The following is a 13,568-nucleotide window of genomic DNA, read 5'->3' on the forward strand; positions in this document are numbered from 1 at the left end:
GCTGTTTAATTATAGCAAAATAAAACCAGCGCTACACAACTCTATATGTAGTTGTATTATTAGAGATTCGTGTAGTAGATTTAACAAATAAAATTTGAAATTGATTACACTGTCATTCACATAACGGGAGTTCTTTGTTTGGCCAGACATGACTCCTGTTAGGAGGAATGAGCCACAGACTGCAGTGACATTCAGGGCGGGGCCTCGCTAACCTGCTCTCCTTATCGGAAGAGCGCCACCTCTTTGATCAGCAGCCAGGAAGTATCCAAGTTAGTAAGAGCAGGCGCTTGTCTGCGGGGTCGGCCCAGGGTTCAGCTTTCAGCGGTGAATAGCTGAGCCACAAGTGTCAGGATCAGCTTCCATGATGGCGGAGATCAAAGCTGGTTTGCAAGGTTGCCACCAGGAAATTACCACTTCAAAGACATTCTGACACACGGGGACGTTCGGAGGCATGGGGACATTCAAAGACAGGGGACATGGATTTTTCTTGGAACAAGCAGGTCCAGTGCACAAGCCCACCAGTGTATAAGGGAAATCTGGTTGGCGTGGCGATGGGAAGTCCCAAACGCTGCTAACACTGTTTTTTGAATAGACCATTAACCTGCTGGTCTGTAAAGGGAACAGGGAATAGAATGTTCTTAAAGTATGCGTTCATTATTCTAGTGTGTGTGTGTGTGTGTGTGTCCCAGATCTGGCAGTGTGGCGGGACCCTTGAGATTGTTACTTGTTCTCACGTGGGTCACGTGTTCCGTAAAGCCACGCCGTACACGTTCCCCGGGGGCACGGGCCAGATCATCAACAAGAACAACAGACGCCTGGCAGAGGTCTGGATGGATGAGTTCAAGAACTTCTTTTACATCATCTCCCCTGGTCAGTCACACGCACTCACAAACAGTCACACGCTCACTCGTTCACCCTTTCTCTCTTTTCCTTTTCTCTTTGTCTCCCTCGTTATTCCCCCTCTCTCTTCATCTCTCTTTCTCATTTTCTCTCTCGCTCACTCTCTCTCACATTAGTATTGTCAGTGCTCTTGGGTGAATGGGGATTATTGACTCAGAAAATGTAGCATAATTGATATTAATGTTACTGTCAATATTGCCCAGCATAGCCCATAGCCCGTGTGTGTGTGTGTGTGTGTGTGTGTGTGTGTGTGTGTGTGTGTGTGTGTGTGTGTGTGTGTGCGCGTTTGTAAATGAGAACAAGTGTTTAGATGTACATACCTCTGTTAGGGAACTGAGTTCTCTGCTTGTGCAGGTGTTGCAGGGATCTATAGAGCCCGTCTGTTGAGCATTTGATTTGTCTTTTTTCCTCACTACATTGTTCACTCAGCTCCCCTGTGCTTGTGTGTGTATGTGTGTGTGTGTGTGTGTGTTAAGGTGTGACGAAGGTGGATTATGGTGATATCTCGTCCAGGACAGCTCTGAGACAGAAGCTGCAATGTAAACCTTTCTCCTGGTACCTGGAAAGCATCTACCCTGACTCCCAGATCCCACGCCACTATTACTCACTGGGAGAGGTAACACACACACACACGCACGCACACACACATACACTCAGTCTCACACTCACAAACACACACACTCACTCTCATGCACTCAAACACACACACACACACACATTCACACCTGCACATTTTCACACACACCTTTATACGTGCACAGACACGCACACATACATACACATGAACTCACACAGGCACAAAAAGAGATTTTCAGTAGCTGCATATCCTTTGGAAAATTGAATTTTTCTAAACCAGCTGAAGCCTTCTTCATTTCTTTTGCAAATAAAAGCTGAGCCCTGTGAGCTTTTTAAAAGAGTGCGTGTGTGTGTGTCTGTGTGTGTGTGTGTGTGTGTGTGTGTGTGAGAGAGGGGGAGAGAGGGGGAGAGGGACGTTTGGCGTTTTAGATGTTACCTGCTTTGATTGGGTTGTTCATCTCTCCAGTCAGGCAGTGAGATATTTATAATCACCCAGCCATCTCTTCTCTGCTATTATTAGTCTTCTACAGGACTCCTCTCTCCTCTCTCTGTCTCGCTCTGTCTCTCTCTGTCTTGCGCTGTCTCTCTCTGTCCCTCTCTGTCTTGCTCTGTCCCTCTCTGTCTCTCTCTGTCCCTCTCTGTCTTGCTCTGTCCCTCTCTGTCTCTCTGTCTCGCTCTGTCTTGCTCTGTCCCTCTCTGTCTCTCTCTGTCTTTCTCTGTCTCGCGCTGTCTCTCTCTGTTTCTCTCTGTCCCTCTCTGTCTCTCTCTGTCCCTCTCTGTCTCGCTCTGTCTCGTACTGTCCCTCTCTGTAGATCTCTCATCTCTATTTGTCTACTTTTCTCTTTATTTTCCTCTCTCTCCATCTTTCTTTTTCTTCTGTCTCTCTCTTTGTTGATCCATCTCTTCTCTCTCTCTTTCCTCCTTGTCTTGTCTGTCTCTCTCTCCTTCTCTTCTCTGTGATGTTTGCCATTGGTATCAAATCAAATCAAATTTATTCCTATAGTGCTTTTTACAACAGTTGTCACAAAGCAGCTTTACAAATGTCCGAGTCCAAGCCCCCAGCGAGCAAGTCAAAGGCGACAGTGGCAAGCAAAAACTCCCTAGAACATGAGGAAGAAACCTTGAGAGGAACCAAGACTCAAAGAGGGGGCCCGTCCTCCTCTGGCCAACAATGGTCACCACAATAATATATAACAATATATACAAACAAACAAATAAATAATAAATTGGGGGGCGGGGCAATTACTGTCTAATCCAGTTTTCCAGAAGTCCTTGTCTGGTCCAGGTGTTCACGTAACCGAAACCCATCCCGTACAAGAATGTCCATCAAGGGCAACGGAGAAGTAGTTGGCTGGGATGGAGGGGAGGTGGGCTACAGCAGGGGGGCATCAGGGGGTGGTGGGAGTAGCCATGGCAGCTGAGACGGGTAGAGGCTCAGTAACATCATGACATCAGGGGTAGGTGAACCTCGGCAAAATGAGAGAATAGGTTATTAGGCATGTCCAGGTACGAGGGTGTGCAAATTATGGAACCATAACGTGCAAAGTTGGACTCTGGCAAATCTAGCCACGGCAGCACAGCTAAAAGGAAAGAGCCAGAAGGAATCACAGACATGAAGGCGCCCTGGAACATCAGCACTCCATCGATCTCAGTCAACAAACTTGAGTGCCAAAAGAGAGGTGAAATGACATCATCATAACATCCCAGTTTAGCATAACCCTCAAAGCCCATGGACCCCCAGATCCACACCTTTACCTAAGATGGGAAGTAGTTAATAAAATGCCTGAGTGTACAGGTTTATAGGTTTTCATCCTAGCCTTAAAAATAGAGACTGTGTCTGGGTCTCGAACATTTACAGGAAGGTTATTTCATAGTGTGTCGTATTGCACTAGGAGTTCTCTAAGGTACTGTGGGGCAAGACCATTCAGTGCTTTGTAGGTCATTAGACGTATTTTATAATCAATATAAAATTTGACTGGGAGCCAAAGTGAAGTAGCTAAGATAGGAGTGATGTGATCAAATGCTCTAGTTCTAGTGAGAACTCGGTCTGCTGCGTTTTGAACTAGCTGGAGCTTGTTTAGGCATGTAATGGTACAGCCAGATGATGTACAGGTATGACGTTGGGGGACTCCCAAACTTCCTGAGCTTGACATTTTCACACACATGGCAGGAAGACATGGAACTTCAGTCACAGGACATGATGTCATTATGAATGTAGCCAGTTAAGAGGGCTGCAGGCAATTGGTCCTGACGTGTTCTTATGTAGAAGCAGCCAATGAGAAGTGGAAAATATTCAGTCATGAATTTGTCATGATTTAATTACCATTCATGTTTACTCATGCTCCCAAACGTACTGTGTGTGTGTGTGTGTGTGTGTGTGTGTGTGTGTGTGAGAGTGTGTGTGCGTCTGCGTGGGTGGGTGGGGTGTGTGCGTGTGTGTGTGTGCGTGTGTGTGTGTGCGTCTGCGTCTGCGTGTGGGTGGGTGGGGTGTGTGCGTGTGTGTGTGTGCGTGTGCGTGCGTCTGCGTGTGCGTGTGGGTGGGTGGGGTGTATATGTGTGTCCGTACTCCCCCCAATGTGTAATAAACTTGGAGCAATTACTCCTTGCATTTTATTTATGCAGGGGCATAGAGTGTGGGTGTATGTGTGTGTGTGTGTGTGTGTGTGTGTGTGTGTGTGTGTGTGTGTGTGTGTGTGTGCACGTGCACGGTTGCTTGTTTGTGTGTTTCTGGTGGGTGTGTGTCATTATCATTAACTAAACTGTCATTTGCACTTGGTCGGTAGTGTATTAGTTGCAGCAAAGTGATCATGAATAGAGGAATGTGTTTAATTACATGAACGCTCATTTTAAAACCCAGCTCGCCGCTTTGAAGGCGATTCCTGAGAAACATTAATTAGCAGTTAAAGCCCAGCTGTAAAGACACCAGCAGGATGCTATCACAGGACCTTCCAGCTAGAGGGAAGAGTTTAGAGGGGAGGGATTAGAGGGAAGAGTTTAGAGGGGAGGAATTAGAGGGACAGGATTAGAGGGAAGAGTTTAGAGGGGAGGGATTAGAGGGGTGGGTTTAGAGGGAAGAGTTTAGAGGGGAGGAATTGTAGGGAAGGGTTTAGAGGGGAGGGATTAGAGAGAAGACTTTAGAGGAGGGATTAGAGGGGCGGGTTTAGAGGGGAGGGATTAGAGGAAAGAGTTTAGAGGGGAGGGATTAGAGGGGTGGGTTTAGAGGGAAGAGTTTAGAGGGGAGGAATTAGAGGGGAGGGATTAGAGTGAAGAGTTTAGAGGGGAGGGATTAGAAGGAAGAGTTTAAGGGGTGGGTTTAGAGAGAAGAGTTTAGAGGGGTGGGATTAGAGGGAAGAGTTTAGAGGGGAGGGATTAGAGGGAAGAGTTTAGAGGGGAGGAATTGAAGGGAAGAGTTTAGAGGGGAGGGATTAGAGGAAAGAATTTAGAGGGGAGGGATTAGAGGGGTGGGTTTAGAGGGAAGAGTTTAGAGGGGAGGAATTGTAGGGAAGGGTTTAGAGGGGAGGGATTAGAGAGAAGACTTTAGAGGGGAGGGATTAGAGGGGCGGGTTTAGAGGGGAGGGATTAGAGGAAAGAGTTTAGAAGGGAGGGATTAGAGGGAAGAGTTTAGAGGGGAGGAATTAGAGGGGAGGGATTAGAGTGAAGAGTTTAGAGGGGAGGGATTAGAAGGAAGAGTTTAAGGGGTGGGTTTAGAGAGAAGAGTTTAGAGGGGTGGGATTAGAGGGAAGAGTTTAGAGGGGAGGGATTAGAGGGACAGGATTAGAGGGAAGAGTTTAGAGGGGAGGAATTGAAGGGAAGAGTTTAGAGGGGAGGGATTAGAGGAAAGAGTTTAGAGGGGAGGGATTAGAGGGGTGGGTTTAGAGGGAAGAGTTTAGAGGGGAGGAATTGTAGGGAAGGGTTTAGAGGGGAGGGATTAGAGAGAAGACTTTAGAGGGGAGGGATTAGAGGGGCGGGTTTAGAGGGGAGGGATTAGAGGAAAGAGTTTAGAGGGGAGGGATTAGAGGGGTGGGTTTAGAGGGGAGGGATTAGAGGGGAGGGATTAGAGTGAAGAGTTTAGAGGGGAGGGATTAGAAGGAAGAGTTTAAGGGGTGGGTTTAGAGAGAAGAGTTTAGAGGGGTGGGATTAGAGGGAAGAGTTTAGAGGGGAGGGATTAGAGGGACAGGATTAGAGGGAAGAGTTTAGAGGGAAGAGTTTAGAGGGGAGGAATTAGAGAGAAGACTTTAGAGGGGAGGGATTAGAGGGGCGGGTTTAGAGGGGAGGGATTAGAGGAAAGAGTTTAGATGGGAGGGGTTAGGGGGTGGGTTTAGAGGGAAGAGTTTAGAGGGGAGGGATTAGAGTGAAGAGTTTAGAGGGGAGGGATTAGAAGGAAGAGTTTAAGGGGTGGGTTTAGAGAGAAGAGTTTAGAGGGGTGGGATTAGAGGGAAGAGTTTAAAGGGGCAGGATTAGAGGGAAGATTTTAGAAGGAAGTGTTTAGAGGGGAGGGATTAGAGGGAAGTGTTTAGAGGGGAGGGTTTGGAGCAGAGGGATTAGAGGGGAGGGATTAGAGGGAAGGTTTTAGAGGGGAGTGTTTAGAGGGGAGGGTTTGGAGGGGAGGAATTAGAGGGGAGGGTTTGGAAGGGAGGTCCACCTGCTCTCTCTCTCTCGAGGTTAGCAAAAGAATGACATCATAGAAATAACACAACCCCCTTTAGAAGTAACACCTCATTTAAACTGAACAGAATGTAACTCGCCTCATTTTCCAACGTGTATGTGTGTGTGAGTGAGTGTGTGTGTCTTATCTCTGTCTTTGTGCTGGTTGCAGATTCGTAATGTGGAGACCAACCAATGTTTGGATAATATGGCCAGGAAGGAGAATGAGAAAGTAGGAATCTTCAACTGTCATGGAATGGGAGGCAATCAAGTCAGTTTCTTCTTAACTCTCTCTCTCGTGCTCTCTTTCTCTGCTACCATTGCTCTTATCTGTAGCTTGTGATTCGAGTGAAGAAGCATAAATTGTGTGTCTGTCTGCAGGTGTTCTCCTATACAGCCAATCAGGAGATCCGTACAGATGACCTGTGTCTGGATGTGTCCAGACTCAATGGGCCAGTTATGATGCTCAAGTGCCACCATCTGAAAGGCAACCAGCTCTGGGAGTACGACCCTTTGGTGAGGGAATGAGTGAGTGAGTGAGCGTGTGTGCGTGCATCCATGAGTGCGCATGTTTGTGTGTTTGCGTGCATGCTTATGTACATGTGAATATGTGTGCGTGTGGGTGGGTGGGTGCAAGCATGTGTTTGTGTGTGTCTATGTGTGTGCACGCGCCTCTCATGTAACATCCTACTTGGCTGCTTCATTCCCATTGCAGTCTGCTTGCAGGGTGTGTGTTTTGGTATGTGTGTTTGCGAGTGCGCTTTTGTGTGCATAAACGTTGCTGTAGTTTGATGCTTCACTGCACACAAGCACACACCCCCTGCTCTAGTCTGCCTTCTAGAGTGTGTCTGAGGGAGCGCGCGTGAGCTAAACGCACATGGCCGTCGCTCTATCAGAATTTCACACCGATATCATGGCTGTTTAAGAGCTGAGTGCGCAGTCCAGCCCTGCAGAGCGGGACCGGGAGGGCAGGAGAGACAGAGAGGGATTAGAGTAGGTTAGAGTGGGGGCCAGCGTGCGGTGTGCTCTCCGAATTCTCCTGAACTCACTGCTGGCTTGACGAAATGGCCGTCAGTGACAAACGCTGCTTCCCCGCTGATCTCTGCCCCTCCTCTTCTCATTTCCCGCCTTCTAGTCCCCTTCATCCCTTTGCTGAGACAGAGAGACAGAAGGAGAGGGTGAAGCTAAGCAAAGAACTGCAGTGAAGTCCTCCACTCAACATAAACGTTATTATTTTGTTGTCCAAAGCAAAGAGAGCCTGTTTTCCTGACATGTGGAGCCAGGGGCTTGTAGCTCCCATTCATAAGAGTGGAGGCAAATTGGACCTTTAGCATTTTCAGAGGCATTTGTGTGAGCAACAATCTGGGTAAGATATTCAGCAGCATTTTTCAACACGAGTCTGACCTTCCTTAATGAACCCCACGTCCTGAGTGAGAATCACCATCGGCTTCCTTTCAAATCGCCGTACGGCTGATCACATTTCCATCCCACACACCCATGCAAATCAAACAAAAATGAAAAAACTTTGCCTGTTTTGTTGATTTCAAAAAGACATTTGTTTCTGTTTCATGCAAGGGAGAATAGTATATACTTTCACAAAGTGGTGTAAGGGGTAAAGTCTATTAAATCGATGTATTTAGGAGAGTTCAGAGCTCTTCACTAAGGAGAGAGGCGTGAGACAGGGATACAGTCTCAGTCCCACACCATTCAATATTCACATCGAGCTGGAACAGTCCACGTCCCCCTACAGGACGGGCCAGTTCAGTCCTCGCTCTGTGCAGATGACCAGGTGACCACCACACACAGTGGATCCAGCAGCACCTAGACCCACTGGACAACTACTGCAAGAACAGGGCCCTGGCAGCAAACCTCAAAAAGATAGACATCATTATCACTCCTAGAGCGCACGATGTCATTACTGCATCAGGGACTCTCAGCAAGGCAGTGGATGCGCTAAAGGAGAAGGCTCACAGAGCACTTTTGGCCATACAAAGGAGATTCTACAAAATCTGCCCACTTCGATTTGGTGCAGACAATTTGATGGCGTAATGCAGCCCATTGTGGTCTGAGGAAGGGAGGTACCGGGGTCCACTCAGTTATCGTAGCTACACTCAAGAGGACAAGCATCCAGTTAGAAGCCCTGCATGCGGAATTATGCTGAACGATTTTTAAAAACCCAAAGGAGAACACCTAGCAATGCATGCGGGGCAGAGTTAAGCCGATATCCACTGTCAATAAACATCCTACGTTCCTGGATGTATTTAAGGACCGGTCCCAGAGAAACACTGCATTTAAAGACTCGTCCCAGAGAAACATTGCATGTAAAGACCGGTCCCAGAGAAACACTGCATTTAAAGACCAGTCCCAGAGAAACACTGCATTTAAAGACCAGTCCCAGAGAAACACTGCATTTAAAGACCAGTCCCAGAGAAACACTGCATTTAAAGACCCGTCCCAGAGAAACATTGCATTTAAAGCCCGGTCCCAGAGAACCACTGCATTTAAAGACCAGTCCCTGAGAACCACTGCATTTAAAGACTGGTCCCAGAGAACCACTGCATTTAAAGACCAGTCCCTGAGAAACATTGCATTTAAAGCCCGGTCCCAGAGAACCACTGCATTTAAAGACCAGTCCCTGAGAACCACTGCATTTAAAGACTGGTCCCTGAGAACCACTGCATTTAAAGACTGGTCCCAGAGAACCACTGCATTTAAAGACCAGTCCCTGAGAAACACTGCATTTAAAGACCAGTCCCAGAGAAACACTGCATTTAAAGACCCGTCCCAGAGAAACATTGCATTTAAAGCCCGGTCCCAGAGAACCACTACATTTAAAGACCGGTCCCTGAGAACCACTACATTTAAAGACCGGTCCCAGAGAATCACTGCATTTAAAGACGCTCCAGACCCTTAGTGTCTGAGGCTCACTAACCCTGTAACAACCACTACCCCAGACCAGCCTCTCACCAGCACTGCTTTACCACCTAATCTAAGCATAAATCACATTATAGAGCATTATAGAGTTTGGAACCAAAACACAGAGTAAATCACAGTTATCGGGCCCTAAACAGAGAGTATCTCCTTACTGTCAGACCGAAAGTAAAGACAGATGTTAACCAAGTACAATCTCAGTGACCGCAGTCTAGCTACAGTACAGGGCAGACACAGAGCAGTCTGGTCACTGCATAGCGTTTGAGACTGAGTCAGAGATGGACCTTCTCCTTTATTCTGAAATTTAAAAAACTTACAAGACATTTTCACAGAAAAATGCAAAATCTAATCCTGCATTTCAAAGAAATGGCCCAGCAAGAGAAATGACAAATCTTTCTGGGAATGGAGCACACAGCAGCCCTAGTGGTAAAATATGTAGCAACATGTCACCTGCTGAGAGATGATAACTTTGCCATTCTCATAACTAAACCACCCCTGCACAGGCACACACACCAACTCCTAGACGCAATTGTCTTTGATAAATATGTTTACATATTAACTAGTTATAATATGTTTAATGTCTCAGTGGCTTTTTAGCTACCATTAATACTGTTTTTAATACCATTGTTTATTATTATTAGTAGTAGTATTAGTGGTGGAGGTGGTTGTGTTTTTATTGTAATTGTTATTTTTTTTTGCTGGTGTTACACTTATTACGTTTTTTGTTAATTCCGGTTACAGTGTGTCTGTGTATGTATATGTGCATGCGTTTATATGTTTGCATATTAAGTGAATTATGCATTAAATGTGTTAACATAAAGTATCAGTGAACCATTATGCTTCCTCATGCTGTCTCTCTCTCTCTCCGTGTCTCTGTAGAAGCTGAGCCTGGTGCATGTGAACAGTAACCAGTGCTTGGACAAGGCTTCCGAAGACGACAGCCAGGTGCCCAGCGTGAGGGACTGCACAGGCAGCCGCTCCCAGCAGTGGCTTCTCCGCAACGTCACGCTGCCCGAGATCTTCTGAGTGCGCACGCGCGCGCACACAGGGACCGTCCGAGAGGCGCAGGGGCGGGCTCTCCTCCCCGGAGCTCCTCGACACGGAGGGAGAGGGGGGCGGAGAGAGAAGGGAGGAGGAGCTGCTGGGTCATCTCTGTACTCCTCTTTCACTTTCTGGAGGTGTGGCTTTGAGGCGGCGCCAAAATCACAGAAGTACATATGTAAATGAATCTCCCCATCACTCCATTTTGCTGAGAGGACGAATGAAATGGAAAGAGTGAGTGGGAGAGAAGGAGAGTGGGAGACTCTGCCTCGTGTGCAAAGGAACCTCAGGCTTGTACCACCATCTTGCTCAGTGGAGCAGGGGGCGGTGTTACATGTTGGAGCAGAGGGAGGGGTTTAGATGTTTACAAGGTTGCCTCTCTTAGAATATCAGATTGTGTGCGTGTGCGTGTTTGTTAGTGAGAGACAGAAAAAAATGTTTGCATGTGTGCAGGTGGTTACACATAAGAGTTTCACCTTTGTGTTTGTGTGTGCGTGGTTTTTTTTTTTATTTAATACTTTATGGAAGTAGTGAGCACATACAGATGAAACTCTTTGTGTACGTTTTGTGTGTGTGCGTGTGTGCGTGCGTGCGTGCGTGCATGCATGTACTACACATATCAGGATGGATTTTCATGCATCTTCGGACACTTCGGTGGTCTGCTCACTGATTGGCCCAGCTCAGCAGCATGGGTTCCCCATACTGGTTAGCCTCATTTTTCATAAAACCCTCAAAGAACAGCTGGCCCAAAGAAAGAAAATCAGTTAATATCACCATGGTAATGATCAACAATCACCAATCAATGAATGGGGTGACTTCAACAGGTTGTCCTTAGTGAACCCAAAACGCATTTCATATATTCACGTTTTATGTAGGACTTTTTGTTCAGTTGCTTTTGTTGGACAAGAAGGATTCAATCGTCTGGTCTCATTTAGCATTCATGAATTCAAGGGCTTAGCTGTTTTGTTTAAATATGTTTGTGTGTGCACGTGTGTACTAGGCTGTGTATTAGGCTTTAATGAATTAATGTGGTTTGTTTTTTATGACTTTTTTTGTACTGTACAATGTTACTTCTGTCGCAATTTTATCTGCACATCTTTGTTTGATTATTTGAATTCAGTCATTAATACAGATATCACCATTGTATTTTTCTTCTTTACCTCTGTGAAGGCCAAAAGAGATTCTCCTTGCATTTGCATTCTTTTACATTTCCTCACCAGGCATTTTATTGACTTTTTTGTATTTCCTTTTTAAAATATGTTAGTTTAATGTTTTCCTCTGTGAGCTGTTCTCATAATGGCAGCTGCAGAGTCCGTGCACTGCTAAAGAATTAGCCATTCATTCCCCCCCGCCCCCCCCCCCCCCCCCGCTTACACCAAGACCTGCACAAAAGAGAACTGGAAGGTTTTCTCTGGAATCACGGACCTGTGGCATGAAGGAGTCTCCATGTCAGGAGTAAAAGCCTCCCTTATCGGACATCACACCGGCACATTATTCCCCTCAAATCACAAATGGACAGTTAGTTTACACAGAAGTTGTGTGCGTGTGTGTGTGTGTGAGGGCAGCATGCAGGTGGATGTTTGTGTTTCTATCTGTCAGAGATTTTGTTTTAGCTGACGGAGGGTGTGGCTTGATGATTGACAAATCAGAACACTCTGAGCTGATCCACAGGTTGGAGAAATAAACAGAAAGTTTACAGTCGATCTCCATCTCCGCTATTGTTTCGGTCTATACTGTCATAAAACACACATTCTTACGTCATACAAATTCTTACATTACACTCAGTCACACACACCCGTACACAAGAAATCCTGTCAGACACCTTCTGCATGATTCACACTTGAATGCCACAAAGTTCCGAGTCCTCCTCACAAACCCTGTTTCACAGCAAGCTGATCAGTGTCAAAGTGGCAGATGTGAAGGGCATTGAGCAGAGGAGTACAGAGCGGTATTCCTGCTCAGACGTGAAGGGCGTTGAGCAGAGGCGCACAGAGCAGTATTCCTGCTCAGACGGTCATCAGAGCCGTGGTAAATGAATGTGGTGGTCACGTCTACTCTCAAGCCAAACTGCCAGATGTGGGAAAAACATTTACAGCAAACCAAGCAGCAAAACTGTTCTAGTCTGCTTCTCATCAGCACCCAGTGGCAGGGGGATTCCTGTAATGATTGAGGTTTCCAACTAGTGGAATAGCAGGATTTATATTTGAATAGTGTAATGGATAGTAATTGCATATTCTAGGGTGCCCAGCACTTGACATTTATGTCTCTACATTCAAATTGGATACGTTTGGCAATTTACAGAAGACAGTAGCATATATTGGCAGTGATTTATCAACTCTATTGAACAAACATTTTATCAGGAATTGAGAAAGAAGGTGCTTGCAATCAAAGAAAACTGACTACTTTAAAATATCTCAATTATAGTGTTATGCAGCAACAAACCATTTTAACATGAATAAAGTAACAGGAACCGAGGAGGACAAGGCTGGGTGTGCAGAGAGAAAACCAGACAGCCGAAAGATGAATGAAATGGTTTGCTTCTTGTGTTTGGTCCTCATGTGTCCTTGTTTTATTTACCAGATGAAAGCACACTCTGATAAAGCCATTAAAGAAAGACCAATGCAATCCCTCTCTCTCACATAGACACACACACACACACAAAAGGAGGAACATACATAGATTGAGTCAATGGCTCTGTTCAGCGTAACTGAGAAGCAATGAAACGATCGATTTCAATTTTACCTCTGGCAGAATCTGTCTGCCCTCTGCTAGCTGTGATGGGCGGGCTGACTTTGTGCTCTGACCTTCTCTGGGGCATTCAGGTTAAAGGTCAGATTATATACAAGGGCAGCATGACAGGCTCATGCCTAAGGCTCTAGATGTGGTTCGTCATGAATCCACACCTTTTTTATAAATTGATGAAAACTGCTCAGTTATATAGGGCTTTCCAGATTTGTGTGTGTGTTTAAAATAATAAACAAGACACTTATTTTATCCCAAAATTTAATAGTGCTGGATCCTTAAATGGAAAACATGTAACATGTAACTACATATTATTTATACATATACACATCACCGACTGACAACTTAAAAAAAAGAAAAAAAAAAGAAAACGAAGCATGTGATACTCTTAATAAATTACACCAAACCAGCCCCTCTAAAACACTGGCAGGCTCTTTAAACATTTTATTTGGTGTAAAATGATATCAAAGTGCAGTTATTGCTTCCTGAGTGAAACAAAGCAAGCAGAAATGAAGCTGATGCAGCTGCTGTCTGTAGGCCACGCCCACCAATCGCCATCCTGTAGGCCATGCCCACCACTTTGCATACACGTAGGCTATCCACCAACACACTCGACACACCCACCACTTTATTGCCCCACTTTTGTATAGGACAAACTGCTACAATCATACATGTACCATGGCAGAAGTTGGATGACCTTCTGGTTCCATTTTCAGTGTGAGCTCTACACTTTG

General features: G+C 45.8%; 1 protein-coding gene across 2 annotated transcripts in view; it reads left to right on the forward strand.

Moving 5' to 3' along the window:
- The window catches only part of galnt1 (UDP-N-acetyl-alpha-D-galactosamine:polypeptide N-acetylgalactosaminyltransferase 1), a 36,475-nt gene extending 24,680 nt beyond the window's left edge, over positions 1-11,795 (forward strand). For both annotated transcript variants that reach the window (XM_035526328.1, XM_035526327.1), the window contains 5 exons: positions 690-870; positions 1,377-1,516; positions 6,293-6,391; positions 6,502-6,636; positions 9,931-11,795. In XM_035526328.1, the coding sequence (XP_035382221.1) occupies positions 690-870; positions 1,377-1,516; positions 6,293-6,391; positions 6,502-6,636; positions 9,931-10,077 (702 nt within the window). In that variant the 3' untranslated portion in view covers positions 10,078-11,795. The remainder of the gene's footprint in view (positions 1-689; positions 871-1,376; positions 1,517-6,292; positions 6,392-6,501; positions 6,637-9,930) is intronic.
- The last annotated feature ends 1,773 nt before the right edge of the window (positions 11,796-13,568 follow it).

This window comes from Electrophorus electricus, chromosome 5, assembly GCF_013358815.1.
Source record: "Electrophorus electricus isolate fEleEle1 chromosome 5, fEleEle1.pri, whole genome shotgun sequence".
NCBI classification, from domain to species: domain Eukaryota; kingdom Metazoa; phylum Chordata; class Actinopteri; order Gymnotiformes; family Gymnotidae; genus Electrophorus; species Electrophorus electricus.